Below are 18,515 nucleotides of genomic sequence, written 5' to 3' on the forward strand. Positions count from 1 at the left end.
TCTGTCACTGCAAAAGCTGTGTGAACCCCACCATCCTTCACCAGCCACCGTTTACTGGATGAATATATACGGGTGGCTTGTGGTGGCACTCTTTTAATGTCACTCTGCACTGTTAATCTGCTTCTCCTTAAATTGGCCAGAACATGAACATGCATAATGAGTACTCTTTTAATGTCACTCTGCACTGTTAATCTGCTTCTCCTTAAATTGGCCAGAACATGAACATGCATAATGAGCACTCTTTTAATGTCACTCTGCACTGTTAATCTGCTTCTCCTTATATTGGCATCTCAGAAGAATGAATGCTAGCCTTATTACCCTCTTAAAACAAACATTCTTAAGAGTTATTTGTTCGGTATGCAGCATCTAATAGCACAGCCTGTGGAAATCATGCATGAACATTTCCAAAAAGAAAAAAAATAACCATAAGTGTGCACTCAAAAGTTAAAACAATAAAACAGTTGAGAATAGAGACTGTCTCTGTGTACTGGTGCATAAGTCACCAAACTTGTGTGGATTGTACAGTACAGTATATCATTGACTTTGGTGGTGGTCTTCACTATTAAAAAGGGTAATGAGAATTTATGCAAATTATCAAGGAAACACATTCTTTAGCCCTCTTGGCGTCTATGTCATGGTGGGAGACTTGAACTTGACTTGTATGTTTCATCCAGACTGAGGACCGGCGGATCGACACTTTGTTTAAGTACAGATTATTGCAGATTTGAAAGACTTATAACCATATATACCATTGTTATCTTGTGAAAGTTGCTTCAAGGATTTGGTGATTCAGGGCCATTGCTATGTGAGAACTGTGTTTGTATAATTGGAGTATATATAAAGCAAGTATAGATTACACCCAGTCTGCTTATTTTCTCCCAAGGATGGATTAAGATACCCACAGATCCCTGGGTGACTGAGCTCCTTAACAGACAGTAGATCATATTTTTAACAATCCAGTGCACAGATAATGGGTTGTTACATGCAGTGCAGTATTTCTCTTTTTTTTATTTCAGCAAGAGACTCAATTAATTTCTTGAGATGGTTGTAGGGGATTGGTCAAAAGGCCCCAAGCCATCACGGGCCCCTGGGCATGCACCTGGAATGCACTGATTGTAGAATTGTCCCTGTTTTCTCCACCTTTGTTCCTGATTTTCATGGACAGGACATAAAGGAGCAGTTGAGGTTTGGAAATTATCCAGTTTGGGATCTGTAGGTTATGTACTTCTTTCTGGCCAACACAGACAGTGATCTATGGCACTTGGTAAAGCAGTGTTCTCCTGAGTGTGATGTGATCAGGATGAGAATCAACACATTTAAATTTGAGGTTCTGGTTCTGTCCTGGGAAAACGTAGCTGGCTCTCTGCAGGTTATGATGGATGCAGCTGACCCAAATGTAGAAGATGAAGTACTGCGGTGTCTTGCTCAGTTCTGAGATTAGTGGTGAACATGAGCTTGACCAGTTAATTGGTGCACCACCTACACTATGCTAAACGTTTTATTGGACTGTGATGGTAAAATTTAATTAAAGTCCATTAATAAGCTTTTTACTAATCTACATTCCCATCCACAGTTACAATCATGAACTTTGTGTAGTAACCAAAAAAAGAAATTAAGAGTACAACATATAGAAATGTTAAACTTGTTAAAATGAGGAGCTTATTGATGTGGGACAGCCTTGCTATAAACCTCCTATTTCTTTAGAACAAAAGAAGAAATGTGAGGTGATTTTGTGTCCATACTGAGGAGGTCCTGTATTCACAAATATATTTTACAGATAACTCCAGTATGTCTGTTGTATTACATTCTAGGAATGCATAATGAAAGTACCACAAATGACAACGTACCGAAGTATGTGCAGTACATTATACAAAGTGATTTGATATTTTAAAGCCTTGGAGTAACTAACATCTTAAACAGTATTAAAAGGCTGAGAGTTGTTTTGTTTTAAAAATTATGTTAATGTTGTTATATTATTTTACACAGCCATACTGCTTTAATAACCTTAAATACTCATCGCCCTAGTGCATTTTCTTTGTACAGGACGCAAACATTACTTACTGTATCTCATTTATTGAGTTAATATAGTTTAAGTTTTGCTACTTGTGGTACGGTATAGAATTACATGTTTAATTGCATTCACAGTAGGCCTAGATTTAATAATGCAGTTGGGTTTAACTTTTCCTTACTCCCTTTATCTTTTTAATTGGGGGAATATACACACAACAGGTATAGTGTAACATTACAAATGTTCTGACAATTTATGGCACTTATCAGAAAATCATGACATGCAATTTCCTGTCAGCAGCTTTTGCAAATAAAATTGCTTCGATTATTTATAATGCTACAGCAATTGACTTAACTGGAAAAGTAAATAGCGAATTCCTTACTGGTTAAAGCGGTTCCTGCTTTTGAACAAGTGTAGGTGTAACCATTGAATGTCCACCTCTTTATCATGAACATAAACGTTTTCCTGCAGCACTAATTTGGGACTACATTTAGAGAGCCCGCGCTCGTTCTACGGGATCCGAATGGGGACAATTACCTCGTTCTACCGCGTGTAGCAAAGATCTGATTGGCTCGCGGACACGATTCTCTACTAGGAGGGGGCGACTGTTACTGAGGCTACGGAGTGTTTACAGCATGGAGAATAGACGGCTGTTAAAGCGACTCGTATCTTAAAAGGAGCGACACTTAGTTTAATTAAACTTAATAGTAACCATAAAAAGTTGCAGATATGAGCTCGCTTCGAAGTTTTTAGAATGAAAATCGTTTCTGTTGCTGGACTAATAGAGATTCACAACATATAAGAAGATATGGCAAAGAATAAGGTATATGATTTTTGATTGTAACCGTTTGCATGCAGTTTATCACCCCTTAATCCATAAATGTGTTCTCTTACTGCTTTTCCATAGTCAGACTTATAATTCTAATATTAAATACTGAAACATTGCACTTGTATCTAAATTATATTATTCTTTCTGTATGTATATAATAAACACGTCTAAAACAAAATGAAACTATTTATGAAAATTTAGTTTAATCTTATCGTGTATTTACATATATATACTTTTTTCACAGTCTTCTGGATTTAAGGGGCAATATGGATATCAAAAGAAGAAAGATATGTAAGAATTTTAACATAATTTTGATACTTATTAATAGATTTTACTTGTTCTTTAAGGCACAGAGAAATTAGGAAATTTATTGATAATTTCATATATTGTCAATCTCTCTCTGCAATGTGTACATATACAGGTCTGTACACATGACAATAATTATTCTATAAACCTACTGTATACAGTATATATTGATGATTTGGTAAATTGGGAAAATTGGTGATAGGTCATATACACTAAATCTATGCAGAAGATGCTTTCACATACACACACATATATTTAGATGAATGCACTATACTGTATAGTCCTGTAATATTGCTTGTGTTAGTTTAATTGGTTTGACTCAATCAGTTTGATTGTGATTGGCATCAATACTGCATTTGGGAGGGTTGGGGAGTGTTTTCCATGGTGGGCAATTTAGCTTGGGAAACAACTTGCTTTTTTTCAAAAGATGCCTAGGGATCTTTTATGACCACAGAGAGTCGGGACTTAAGTTTTACATCTCACTGAAGGACAGTGCTAATTTTTATAGTACATTGTTCCCATCACTGCACTAAGGCATTAGGATCCACATCCAGACCACAAAATAAGCGTAGCCTGCTGGCCTCACCAGCACCACTATAGCAGCAACCCAAGCTGTTCCTATATAGATAGATAGATAGATAGATAGATAGATAGATAGATAGATAGATAGATAGAAGCTCATTAAACAAATAAATACATATGCACACAAACACACACACACTATGGTCTTACCACACACCTGACTAAAAAGAAAATAAATTTCTGACCTGTTCACAGTTACAGGAACCCCAATATTGTTCTTGATACACTTATTCTGAATAATTTGTTAGCTGAAAGTACTCAGTGCCGGTGTGTAATAGACAGGATATGCAGTATTTTTCATAATAATACTCATTTTTTCTTTAATTGTCTCCTTTGCTACTACATCCAGGGGGTCGAGAGTGCATCCCATAACTGAGCCTGCCTTTTTAATCATCTTTCTAATTTGGTTGTTCTCTCTTGAAGTGATTTTACTACCCAGCACACCACAGAATAGAAAATCACACTGGCCATCACAGAGTTATAGAAGATGTGAAGGATGTCATTACTCACATTAAAGGAGCACAGTCTTCTAAGAAAAAAATTATCTGCTCTGTCTTTTCTTATGTAATTCCTCTGTATTATGAGACCAGTCCAGCCTATCATTAATGTGGACCCTCAAGTACTTAGCAGCAAGTCACCACCTCTGCATCCGCTCCCTAAACAGTGACTAGGTGTAGAGGCTCTTTGGTACTGCAAAATTCAATAGCCAGTTCCTTGGTTTTGCTGCTGATGGTCTCTCATCTAAGTACAGGCTGGGCCCAAACATGCTTAGCTTCAGGTGGATTACATGTTCTGAATTACAGATGGCTGTTAAGAAAATAGACAGAAACATCAGGTGACCTAACTTAATTACTACCATATTTGTGAATATGACATGCTTTTAAATATTAATGATGTTAAAAAGCCTGCTTTTGTGAACTATGAAATTGTGTTGTGTATTTAAAATGAATGATAGCATATACAGTATATTGCAACTATATTAAACTGAATTATTTTCAAAATGCAAATTCAGCTGAGTAAGAAAATACAAAACACTAATTTTAAGCTAATGCATGTTGATGTTCTGATAACAGTAACACTAAAGTTCACTGTGAACTTCAACTTTCTGGAACGGCAGTGACACATCAAGTATCCGAATTATCTTCTGTTACATCTTATTGTCTTTAATTGTATTAAACTGCATTCTTGTGTGCTTTGTAAAAGGCTTGAAATAGTATGTGCTTCCATTCTGTCCATTCTGTAACTAATATTACATTACTTTTTTCACCCTTTCATTTTATTTTACCTTAGAGAATCCCGGAGCTGTATTCGATTTCGCTGCTCCTTGACCAACACTATTCTTGATGTCCTGAGACAAAGACCCAGCTGGGTAGAAGCAAAAGAGTAAGTTCATAACACAGGGAAGGTTAAAAATTTACTTGCATCTCACAGGTACAAGAAATTAAAATGTATTTAAAAATAAGATAAAAATTATACACACTTGCATGTTGAACTTTATTACTGGAAAATACAGTAAATATCACTAATTACAATTACAATGAATGAGTCGTCCTTCATATTTCATAACAATTTTACAAAGTTGTATAAAACAACACAAATATGTTGTGTGTCTATTTACCATGTATATATAGATGAGTGGGCGGCACGGTGGCACAGTGGGTAGCGCTGCTGCCTCGCAGTTGGGAGACCTGGGGATCTGGGTTCGCTTCCCGGGTCCTCCCTGCGTGGAGTTTGCATGTTCTCCCCGTGTCTGCGTGGGTTTCCTCCGGGCGCTCCAGTTTCCTCCCACAGTCCAAAGACATGCAGGTTAGGTGGATTGGCGATTCTAAATTGGCCCTAGTGTGTGCTTGGTGTGTTTGTGTGTGTCCTGCGGTGGGTTGGCACCGTGCCCGGGATTGGTTCCTGCCTTGTACCCTGTGTTGGCTGGGATTGGCTCCAGCAGACCCCAGTGACCCTGTGTTCGGATTCAGCGGGTTGGAAAATGGATGGATGGATATAGATGAGTATCTGAGAACTTTAATGAGTTATTTTGGTATATATCAGTAAAATACCCAAATTTTCATTGGAAGCAGTGAAATATCAAGGAAATTGAAAACTGGACTATATTTTTATATAGATGAAGCTGATAAACTGTTTCATTATGACTTAACCCATCATTAGATGTATACAGTTTATATACTGGTATTATTAGAAACATTCTGTAGCATAAGTTTATCATTGATTTTTATTTCAAATGAGCAAAAACACATATTTCAACCAGGGATGGTGAATGGGACTTTTACTGGTGTGATGTTGCCTGGCTTCGGGAGAATTTTGACCACACTTACATGGATGAGCATGTCCGTATCTGCCATTTCCGCAACCATTATGAGGTAAGAGGTAGCAGCTGTTATCCCTTTTTGATAAGGGACGATATAAGATCCCAAATACAGACCTGTCATCTTTCTCTACCCAAATATTTAAGCAGGATTTCTCATTTACTAATCATGGCTTTGTTTTTATTAGTTATTGATTAAATATAATCTTATTTAATATGAAATTTGCTCATATTGACAGAATATTATTATAGGAGTAAAGTAGATACCATAAACCAGCATGTTTCAAAACGTTTGGGGCTATGTGCTCCACATACCCAATACTGCACATTACCTTTGTATTTACAACCAATCTCCGACTAAATAATTTACAATTCTTGTATGATATTCCAAAGTACAAAACTTGAAAAAAGATTTAAAAAAAATTTTATGGAATGACAATCCTATAAACATTTTGTACTGCTACTACTTAATAAAATAAAAAGCACCAAATGTTAAATTTTTTTGATGGAGCAATTTTAGAACTCATGTTTCCTCTTAATTTTTTCTTTGTTATATTTCTGACAAAAAACTAATATTGTAACATACTAGAGGAACTCATATTGCATAGAAACTAGTGGTCATGTGGTTAATATACTGAACCAGTGTAGAATACATGTGCATAAGTATAGTAAGAAAGTGGAAACAAAATACAGGCATTTAATATATTAACTGACAAGTACACTGGGGAAAAAGATCATTTTAAAGGAAGGAGAAGAGACAGTTTGAAGTAATTTGTTTAAAGTGACTGTATGTGTGTTAATTGTAACTGCATTTGAATATTTACAAATATTCTGCTATTTTTTATCTTAATATATACACTCCTGGTGGTCAGGTTACACGTGTACTATATTAATAACATGGTTTGAAAACTAAGTAGTCTTGTATTGACTTCTTTGAAATCTTGTTTGCTGGGTGTTAACACATTTGGTATGTGACTTTTGTTTTGAGTTTTTATTTTTAACAAAAAAGTGGGTATACAAAGGGTATCACTTTGACTTGAGATCGTTAATGGAGAGTATAGTTTTGTAGTGTTACAAACTTCCTTGCTTTGTTATTTATATATATATGATATATATGATTTTTGGATATTATTTAAAAATCTATATTACTGAACCATTTAAAGGCTAATGATGATTTACTCCCATTGGAAGTACGTAGTCAAGCATAATATACGTGAATTGCAAAGGGTAATCCAAACATAGTGACTTAAGCAATATATTCTTATGTTTATTGTCATTTAAGAAAATAATAATTGATTGCTGCTTGACACCATTTTTAACATAAACTGCTATATATTTTACTGTAACTCCACTTTTTTGAGGAAAGTTAACCCGAAAAAACCTGATGGTAAAAAATTTGAAAAGATATCGCAAGCTGCTGGAGCGTGAGGCAGGCAGGATGGAGGCAGCTAAGTTTGACTTCTACCCCAGCACTTTTGAACTTCCCTTTGAGTACCACCTATTTGTTGAGGAATTTAAAAGAAACCCTGGGAGTACATGGATAATGAAACCGGTAAGCGGACATAATTTGAACATGTTGTAAGAAACCAGTATATGTTGGATAACTGAAACATTTGTGTAGAAAACAATTGTTGTAATTACATTATTTATATTTAAGAACTTATGAAATCATAAATGCAAAATACTGCCCCTACAAAATGTGATTGTTACCGACCCTTTTATTAAAAAAATATGTTTGTACTGGGTAATGTCATATTTCCTTTAATTCTAACAAAATGTATTCTACGGAAGTATACAGGATATCTATATATTCTAATTCTAAAATAACATATATTCTAAGGGCAAGATCTGTGTTTATTATTATTAGAAAAAACATTCAGTAACACTGTCTATTCAGGCTTCATTTATTACCCATCCTGCATTATTGCTATAAGCATTGTCCATGATATTTTAAGCTAACGTTTTTAAAGTAACCACAATTTGCTCTTCCAACTCAGCAATCATGGCCAATGTTCTTTTGAACCTAGAAAATATGGGCTAAAAATTATATTTTGAAAATTACTCTTAAAGTCCTGCCTGTTGGTCTTTGGTTGTTATTGTTATGTGTTTACATATTGTTAAGGTTTCCTGAAATTCACCAAAACTAAATAGGGGTAAGAATAGTAACATTTTATTATTTTGTTTTCATTGTTAGAAAACAGCATGATAACATGAATAGTCTGTGAAACACACACAGTATGTTAGCATGGACTGTAAAGTAATGTATTCCACATGTTTTCCAAAATATGAATTATTATAGTCTAATAATTTCTCTTGTAGGTGGCTAGATCACAAGGTAAAGGTATCTTCCTTTTTCGAAAACTAAAAGATATCATGGACTGGAAAAAGGTAGCTACTCATTGGCAAATACTGTACCTTCTGTTTCACTCAGCAGTCTTACTTCATATTTAATTAAAGATGCAGTAAATCTAATATCTGCATCTATAATGCCAAGGTTATTCTCTTACAAGAGTAGTCTGCTCATTCATTCAGTATTAATTCCCTTTTTTTTGTTTCAGCTTATGAATCTGAATATTTACATTTTGTATAGTTTCTAATCAGGAAGGTATCTGAATGAGATAAAACAAAGCAAAATATATTTGTAGTTAATGAGAAATATAACGGGTAAATAAATATATATGGTTCCAAGGGTAAATGTAACTTTTAAGGAAGTTCTAGAAATATAGAAATATTACAACAAACAACACTAATTCTCCTCAGACACACACAAGAATTGCAAAACAGAAGATAAAGTGTCTTTGTTGGCTATTGATAAGAGAACAGTCACAGTGAGGCATTATGGTCTATTGCTGCAGCTGCTAAGGAGCACCAATAGCATTTCTTGACACATTTCTGCTGAATAATTTCTTGACTAAAGTACACAGTTATGTTGTGCCATATGAATGATGTGCAGCATTGTTCATAATGACTCTCAGTTTTGTCTTAATTCTCTCCTCTACCACTACCTCCAGTAGGTAGAGAGTGTGAGCAAAAGTGTATCCAGGTAGTATTGTTAAAAAAAGTGCTGCTTGATCTCTTTATGCACGCTTTGTTAAAACAACTGCTTACACAGTTCTCAAAAACACACATATTTATTTTAAATGTTGTTTCTTGCAATAGTGTCTTATCTGTTTGAGATACAACTAAATCTATGGAACAAAACTGACTTCTTTTTCATCCATTATGTTTAAACTGTTAAATATAAAGTCTGATTGCAGATTCTTCTGTTTTTAAGGATGGAAATAGATTTGAAGACCAAAAAGATGAGATCCAAGTGGAAAGCTATGTGGCTCAGAGGTATATTGAAAACCCTTACCTAATTGGAGGTGAGAATCAAAACCTTTCTGAAACAGACTTTTTATTGTGAGCTTTTAGAGTATTGCACTGATTTATATCTTTTGGTTTTATCTTGCAGGCAGGAAGTTTGACCTGAGGGTGTATGTGTTAGTAACTTCAGTAAGTAAAACCTTGCTTTGGTTCTGGTATGAAGAGATTAGAATAGAATGTTTTTCCAAAAATTGAAGCAGTGTTTACCATTGATAAAAATCAAGATTTCAAGTAGATTCAGGGACAGTTTCATGTACAGTTATATATATAAAATAAAGAATGTACTTAATTATATTGAAGCAGTAATTGTGACTTCTTGTAAGCAACAATCAGATGTACTGTATATTGGATGAAACTATTGTTTGGCAATCAAAATAAGTAAATAAAATGGAATATTTTTTCAACATAGTAATTTTTTTAATGTTCTTCTGTTGTAGTATACTCCACTCAAGGCTTGGCTATACCGAGATGGATTTGCACGCTTCTCAAATACTCGCTTCTCCCTCAGTAGTATTGATGATAACTGTATTCTTGAATTTCTTGGCTCATTACAAATTAATTTTAATCTTAAGTAGGTAATGTGGGTTTGTGGTTAATAAAGTGAACATGAAATTGGAAGTCAACAGTAAAAATCAATTATGACTGAGTAAAAGCTGCATCCTGGATTCTAACTTGCTATGGGCTAGTGTTTATCTCTAAAGGCCATATACAAAATAATCAGAATAAAAGGCTAATAAATAAACTACCACATTTAAAAGAGGCACACATGATTATTTCCTAGAGTTTTTAATGTTTATCAGTAATTCTTAACTCAGGTCTCTGGATCATGTTTAAGCTTTTGATTACTATTGCAACCAAATTCTTTAGAGCTTTAGAACTCTTCTTCTTTTAAAGCTCTGTCAATCACCATCCAAACATTTTAGACCATTGTTTTCATCCAATAGAGCAAAATAATTTCATAACTGAATACTTTGTACAGTATTTTGTTGAATTTCAAAAGAAAGCAAAATACAAATTGGTAGTATTTTGGTGCAATGCAATAGGAAAGGGAATAAGCCTTCATAATATATGGCACATTCCGTGGCACAAATTAGCTTCAAAATTATGTGCTTGTATATATTTGATCATGGTTAATTAATTGCAGCTTGTCAGTCTTTTATAAATGTAACATCATTATCATTGAGGATTACTGTATTAAAATGTACATTTTTTATACTTCTCCAAAAAAAGAAAATTGAGGGACCAAAGGATGTGAATGACAGCGTGAATAACCCATTTTCCTTATTTAGTAAAAGTTTGGATTGTCAACAATGTATTCTGCATTTTTTCATTTATCTATATAATAATGAAAAATAATCTTTAATAAGAATTTTCTGTAATGTACTATAGTTTGAAAAATGTTCTGATCCATGATGCACATCCTCAGCTGAAATTGTATTTTATTATATGGGCCTTAACCATTTCTCCAAACGTAGATGTCCACCTGACAAATGTAGCAATACAGAAAACTGCCCCAGACTATGATCCTGAAAAGGTAAGTTTCCATAAAACTCATAAGACAAATAAAATTTTAATGTTTTCTGCAGCATCCTTCATAACCTATCCAATGTTTTGATTATTTATTTTAAAAAAATTAAGGCACTTATCTTTTTTATTGTAGGGCTGCAAGTGGCAAATGCAACAATTGCGCCGTTATCTCATTGCAAAACATGGTGCAGACATTGTAGAAATCCTCTTTAGGGACATGGATGCTATCTTTGTGAGGAGTCTTCAGAGTGTTCAAAAGGTTATTATTAATGACAAGCACTGCTTTGAGCTCTATGGATATGACATCCTACTGGACGAACAGCTAAAACCGTAAGACATACAGTATATTCCAATGTAGTACTTTAGTCCTTTGTTATTACAGTACTCATTTCTTTGTTCCAAGAGCACAGGTCAGTCTTATTTGAGGTTCTTTTCAGTTCTGCATTTCAAACTGTTTACGTAATCATGAATATGGAAAACATCCTGCAGTTTGCTTAACTGTAAAACCAAATGCCCAAGTTTTCTAACCTTAGCTCCTAGACACGAGTATATTTGCCACATACACTTATTGGGTGCAGTGGGCTGGCACCCTGTCCAGAGTTTGTTTCCTGCCTTGTGCCCTGTGTTGGCTGAGATTGGCTCCAGCAGACCCCTGTGACCCTGTAGTTAGGATATAGCAGGTTGTATAATGAATGGATGGATATTTATTGGGTTCAGGTTTTGGCAAATCCAACTTTCCCACAAATTCCGCATTTATAATACTGTATATGTATTAACAAGGCTGTGCCCGTATAAAGTAATCCATGTGTATTTCCATTTTTATCTCTTTGTCAGGAAGTCTAACCTGATAGGCTATCTTCATCTGTAAGGGCCTGATATCCAGATTGTATTGAGGGATTACCATGATACCCTATTATCTAATCTTATGGTTAAATACATAGTAGTCTCCTGAAAAGACATTTGCAAACTGCTAACTTGTCATCAATTATTTTTTCTGGGTGAGCTATCTACTTGCAATATGTATTGCCCTCATCTACATGTTTTCATATCTCCTGAAAATGTTACTATGAAAACCTCAATCTGAATATGTAGAGTGTATAGCATTTGCATTATAAAGCATATCTCTGAATGATTTGGCGTTTGTTATAGCAAACCTCTCCTTTAGCATCAGGAACTTCCTCTAGTTATGTTGTACACCTGTGTGAAGTTTAGCCAGGTTAGATCCGCTGCTTGACATCTCATAACAAGCTAAGAAATCAAACACTCTGCTTAATGTAGCAGATCAATAAAGCAATTATTTTTATTGTTTAATTTAAAAAGAAATATATGTTTTTGGAAATTGCATCACCTACCTAAAATGTAAAGCTTTTCTGCATGTATTGTGAGGTTATCCATTATCAGTTATCAATTTGCAAAAAATAAAAGATAATTTCATGCTGAGTGACCATTAGACACATGTAATTCTTTAATCTGAAAGACTCATCAGCCAAAAAATTGTTTTTCTAATTTTTATTTTATTATTATTTTTTATAGTTCAGCATGGAAATAACATACACATTCTTTTCCTATTGCAGATGCACTGCCATGTAAATCTTTTATAGCTCCTTTACTAGTAACTTGGGTCTAGTTTAATACTGAAAAGATGCCAAAGGTAGCATTCTGAAATTGATCACACAGGCAGGAGCAGTTTTTATTTGTCCTGTAATGTGATCCTAGCAAGGTTACTTAACTGTCATACTCACCAGTTATAAGACTTCTTTAATTTGTGTTGTACAATGCTATTCTTGTATAGTGTATAAAAAAATACTCAGTGTCAATCTATTTAAATTGCTGTAATACGTTCATTTTTAATCAATTTTATAACTTGAATGAACATTATAAATCTAAATTGCAGATGGCTCATTGAAGTAAATGCTTCACCATCACTAACTGCCAGCAGCCTAGAAGATTACGACTTAAAGTGTCGTTTGCTAGAAGACACTTTACATGTTGTGGATATGGAAGGAAGGTGGGTACACTCTATCCTAGCACCATCAATATATAACATTACATTGTAGTCATTTAGAATGGCTGGACTAAAACCAGAAACAGACACCAGAAAACAAACACATATTCAATTGTATTCATTTACTGAACGATGTAAAAATAAATGGGACTTAAGAAAATGATCAAATGTAAGAGAACAAAAAGAATAAGAAGTTTTTGTAAAATGACAGGAGAGGTTTTAATGTTGATAATATATTTTACTAGGATCAAAGACATTAAAATGTTTAAGACTTAATTTTTGCATAAAGATAAAATAAGAATTCTACAAACTCTTTTGAACAATTATACTTTTGAAGCATTTTTTAATAGCTCAAATGAGTAACATTACAGTCGCCTTTTCTGGGTAACAAACTTTTGGAGTACAGGTGTTCCTAAACTCATTTCAGCATACCACAGTGACATCCAATTTAGTGAATAGCACACATTGTGTACAATGTGTACAGACTGTTAAAATTAACTTTATCTATAAATCCATCTTATCAATATGATTTACAGGATTGTAAAATGCAGAAACATTTACTGGGACCATGACTATGCAACTCCACGGTGATCTCAATGAAACAAATGACAAATCGCTTTACAATTTAAAATTCACCCATACAACTGTTCATTTAATGAATCCTTTTAAACCAATTTGGTGGGTGCAGAAGAGTCAGCCAGTCCTTGTGGCATTGAGTGCAAAGAAGAAATCAACAATGGATGGGATAGCAGTCCATCGCAGAGCATACTCAGTAATGCTGGGACAATACTGAGCTGGCAGTCAACCTAACATTCATGTGAGAGCAAACCTGGAGTACCTGGACAATTGCTCATACAAACACAGGCAGAAGTGCCAACCGACAAAACATGGGTCAGGACTTGAACACAGAACTGAGTTATGACAGGACTAACCACTATGCCTCCGTGCCACATCAAAAAAATTACAAAAGAATCATATAAATAACAGTGGAAGACTTTGTGTATGCCTGTGGTAGCAATAACTCAGAAACTAATAAAAGTTCTGAGACTGTGCAGCATTTGGCAATACTTTAGACAGTACAGTGTAAAACTTAAGGAAAATATTCATAAATAAATATAGCTTAAGGTTAATCATTTAAAAAATGATTGTTACAATGTTCTTCTAGGTTCTGTATAATGAAATGCAAATTGAGATGAGTATATCCAAAGATATAGTATACCGTGTAACAGGTTAATTTAAATTTATTTGGCAACATAATGTATTTCTTCTATAATTATTATGGAAAAACAATGTACATGTGAAACCTTATACTTTTAGCTTTGCAGTTTTAAAACTATTTATCTAAGATCAATTGTCTATTGTAAGACAAATAACATAATACCAAATAAGAATTTAGCAATGCACTAATTTTCGAACCAGGTTTCCAGCTTAGGAATGCAGGGAAGCAGGTGACTATCCTGGCAAGTTGGGTGCAAGATGGGACCCAAAAATGGACAGGATATCAATCCCCTGTTGGGCACACTCATGCACACACCTGCACTCATTTAATCTTTTATATTTCAACATGATGATATTAACCTCCCATACAAAGGAGCAAGTAGTTACTACTAATAAAAACTGATCTAGGAAAAATTCCTGCTGTTCCAAAATAATGTAAATTTGATCATTTTGAAGATGACAAAGACACTGTTCACTATTCCACAAAGTTGCAAAATTGCTGCAGAATATCCTTAAATTAAGAATCACAGCATATGTGCAAATACCTAAAATTGAATTTGATGCTTAGCTAAAATTTGAGTCTGTGATTATATTCTCAGAATATGAATTAACAAATTGTTAGAATATTAATTAACAAATCCCATAATTTTGTTATTGAATTGATTGTGATAAGTGGAAATGTCACAGAACAAAAAAAAATATTCTTTGAATAAATAAATAAGCAGTGACTGCATTGTACTTGTTTTGTCTGATATACAGCAGATTCCGAAAGTACTCAGACCTCTTCACTTTTTTTCAACATTTTTCAATGTTGCAACTTCCTGCTAAAATTACTAGACTGACTTTTTTTTTTTTGCAAAAAATTCTATAATCCTATTTTCCTGTTCTGCAAAAAATTAACTTAAATGATTTTGGCAAAAGGCTGCAACATAGCAAAATGTGAAAAAGTGAAAGATTCTGAACACTTTCTGCATCCACTTTAATGTTTCAAAATGGCTAATGGAAAGGATACAAACTATTTTAGAATGTATTTAAAGCTGTTACATCAGGATAAAAAAACAAAGTTCCTTTAAACAGCTGGATCTTAATTGTGCATTGATTTATTCTTTTAAATACTCATTTGGTCTTTTAGGTTAAGTGGAAAAGAGAAGCAGGTTGGCGGTTTCGACCTGATGTGGAATGATGGGCCAGTGTATACAGATGACTCAGACTATAGGACAAACACACATTTGGGTGAGAGTCAGAAGTTAAATCCTTTCTCCAATACTGACAAGAACTGAAAAATACAAAATAAGTACTGCACAAATTATAATTATACTTCCACAAAGTTACAGAAAAATAGTGTTATTTTATTGTAATGTTCTGTTGTAATTACACAACATAAATTGCTTTACAAGCAGATAACAAAGTTAAAGAAAAAATACCTTAAAACAACTACAGTACATTTATCAGTTCAATGTCTTAAAATGCTGTTTGCATGCCTCTGGTAAAGCTGCTGATCCTATCATGTATTGCTGTAATGTTGTTGTATAAATATTTGGCTTTAATTTTATTTTAGACCATGCACTTATTCCCCTTTTATGTTTGGACATATCTGTAGGTTGCATGAATGACAGAAACAAGCAACTTAAGCAGCTTTTCAAGTGCTCCCCAGGGCAGAAGAAGCTATGACCAGCCTCAGAATTATTTCACATTCAGTCTCTGTTTCAATACATAATATAATAAGCACATGTACTTTGAGGATGACAGCTAAAAGTGTTGCTGTATAAACCCAGGTGTTTCATGAAGGTGGCCATGTACACTGCAGTGAACTGGAGCTCCTTCACTGCCTCTGACGGAATCAGCTTTCTTGATGCCAAGTGGGTTTAACTAAGTCCACAAAAGTAGAGTAATTCTTAATGAATTAACATACGTACTGAAAGTGTGGAGTTTGTACAAATACAGCATGTACATTTCTATAATATTGTAAGTATGAACATTTACTGTTCACTTAATATTCTATAATAAATGGTGCCTTTTTTAGTCTTTTGGGAAAAGCCAAGCAAAATGACACCTTTTATTGGCTAACTAAAAAGATTACAATATGCAAGCTTTCGAGGCAACTCAGGCCCCTTCTTTAGTCTTTTGGGACACTTTTCTTAATGAGTTGAAAATAAGTGTTAATTTATATATAACACTTATAGTTAATCAACACCAATACATTTAAAAATCCACCTGTTATTTAGTGATATATTTTTAAAGTCTAAGTGCTTATTTAAAACTTTCAATTTTATATAACGCTAACTTTGGTACCTTTTTACAGCTTAATAAGTGCATTGTCATTGTAATAAGCTGCATCCATACATTTACCATAAATGAAACTTTAAGAATGATTGTATTAATCTGTTGCTCATTTTTTGCTAATTATCTCAGAAAGAAGAGACGTTCCGAGTATTTTGTAAAACAGCAGAATATCAGACTAATACATTTTTAAGAGTTCCAAACTAAAATATTTGTCTCATTTTTAAGACTCAGGAATTCAAGACTGTAGTGGTATACCATTGCAAACAATGCTAGTAAGAATATTGGGTGATTATAACCAATCTGCATTGTCATCTTTATAAAAACAAAATAGCCATTCTGTAATTGATGTGTTGGCTGTTTCCCTCTCAAGTAAATACTTAAACTGGCATTGATTTCAGAAAAAAAAAATCAGCAATTGAAGAGTGGGCGGTATCTGATTATTTCTTTCATTTTGCTGTAGTCAAGAAGGCACCATCTGATCTGTATATGCAGTTCTGTATTTTCACTGAAATATGTGAAAGTCCTGACACTGTAATTTTTACAGATCTTTCCCTTCTTTTTAAATGTTAGCAGCTTTAAGGCTGCCTTTGTGAATAAAATGTTGTTGTTGTTGTTATTAAAGCGTATTTGTCAATTTAAGATTATTTATTGTTGTTTTTGTTGTTGTTGCTGTTTTTGTTATTATTATTATTTCAGAATTCTTGTGAAACAGCCTTTGCTCTATTGTCATCCTCACAAAACCGATCAGAATTTTACTTTTATTTATTTATCCACCGGTTCTAAAGGAACATCCTAATAACAAGTGTGAATAAATATGGACGATTGCCTCCATATTTATTCACATGGAAGCATTGCAGGTGAGCTAACACACTTAGGTTAAACCTTTGTGTATTGAATTGACAACACTGAGGTTTACATGTTTGTAGGTTGACCACTGGGAGACCACATTGTCTATTATAATAAATGTATTTGTTTACAGTATCTTCCTAAAAGTTTATTGGTTGCATCATCACACTTACAAAACATGCACGATTGACAATTCAGTTTTTTTTTTTTTGTTTTTAATAATTGGTTGAGTTTCATTAGCAGTGTTAATAATAAAAGTATTCTGCCTTAAAAATGTCCCATCATGCTTCTTGAAGTGTACCTAGGTTGCAGCAACCCCCCTATCTCTCTATATGTATATATTTATATCTTTATTTTTTTGAGTACTTTCACAATGTCTTCTTCATGGGTTGATAACCACTGGTCCAGAAAAATGATTCAGCAGCAAGTGCAAAAGCGCCACTAAATTACAGATGGCTTAAACACTTATTTACAACTGTTATGCAATCAATCCAAAAGAGTAAATTTGCAAAGTCGGTATCAGACATTTTCACTACATAAACTATACAGGCTAGACTATAGCACAGCTCATCTAATTTAGTACAAAAAGTAGTCTGTCTGTTCCTGTTTCTGATCTCACTGTTACATATGTTTTACTGGCCAAAACTATACTTGATATTCTTTAGAGATTTGCACCCTGTTTGTGAGTCGGCTCTTTGCTTTCATTTTCTCTCAATGCTGCAGCTGTATGTGCTTCTGCTGTTTGCAGCCATGAAACACATTTTGGTGGGTTGGGAAGTGAATGGTTGGATGGAGGATTAAAACTCTCAGAACCATGCAATTTATCACAAAGGAGAATCATAATAAATAACAAATGAAATATTATTAAGAATGCAGCAGATGATTTCCTTATACCCTAAAACAGACAATTGCAATCGGGAGGGTTTATTGTGAAACTATTGAAGCCTAGGCTTTAGGGCCCCTAAGCCCAGTGGGGCTCTGCAGAAGCAACTTTAATTTTCATCCTGCCATAACTCAAAATCTAAATGGCATAGGAAGTTTTTTCACACCACTGACTTTGACATAATTCATTATAGTTGTTTTGAGACATTGTGGTTACATTTTTAAATAATATATGATGATCTGTCATGGAATAACTCCATTGAAGAAGATAAACAGTGGTTGCCCAGACCTTGTTGCTGGTTGTGAAAGGGAACCCCATAACATTTCAAGTTCAAGGCCCCAAAAA

The 18,515-nt window shown here is 34.0% G+C and overlaps 1 protein-coding gene across 1 annotated transcript; it reads left to right on the forward strand.

Annotated features, from left to right (window-relative positions):
• The first annotated feature begins 2,624 nt into the window (after positions 1-2,624).
• Positions 2,625-17,053, forward strand: ttll9 (tubulin tyrosine ligase-like family, member 9). The gene is made up of 15 exons (XM_051932837.1): positions 2,625-2,831; positions 3,082-3,128; positions 5,016-5,108; positions 5,986-6,097; positions 7,409-7,594; positions 8,362-8,430; positions 9,317-9,407; positions 9,497-9,537; positions 9,846-9,933; positions 10,884-10,942; positions 11,069-11,265; positions 12,830-12,943; positions 15,291-15,391; positions 15,759-16,168; positions 16,266-17,053. The coding sequence occupies exons 1-14, from the start codon at positions 2,817-2,819 to the stop codon at positions 15,827-15,829; spliced, it is 1,284 nt and encodes a 427-aa protein (XP_051788797.1). The 5' UTR covers positions 2,625-2,816; the 3' UTR covers positions 15,830-16,168; positions 16,266-17,053.
• The last annotated feature ends 1,462 nt before the right edge of the window (positions 17,054-18,515 follow it).

This window comes from Erpetoichthys calabaricus, chromosome 10, assembly GCF_900747795.2.
Source record: "Erpetoichthys calabaricus chromosome 10, fErpCal1.3, whole genome shotgun sequence".
Classification (NCBI taxonomy): domain Eukaryota; kingdom Metazoa; phylum Chordata; class Cladistia; order Polypteriformes; family Polypteridae; genus Erpetoichthys; species Erpetoichthys calabaricus.

Bases quoted from the DNA above. Each gene is read 5' to 3' on its own strand.
- ttll9 (XM_051932837.1), top strand. The intron at 3,129-5,015 runs GTAAGAATTTTA...ATTTTACCTTAG, and splicing joins TATCAAAAGAAGAAAGATAT to AGAATCCCGGAGCTGTATTC. The intron at 9,408-9,496 runs GTGAGAATCAAA...TTTATCTTGCAG, and splicing joins AAACCCTTACCTAATTGGAG to GCAGGAAGTTTGACCTGAGG.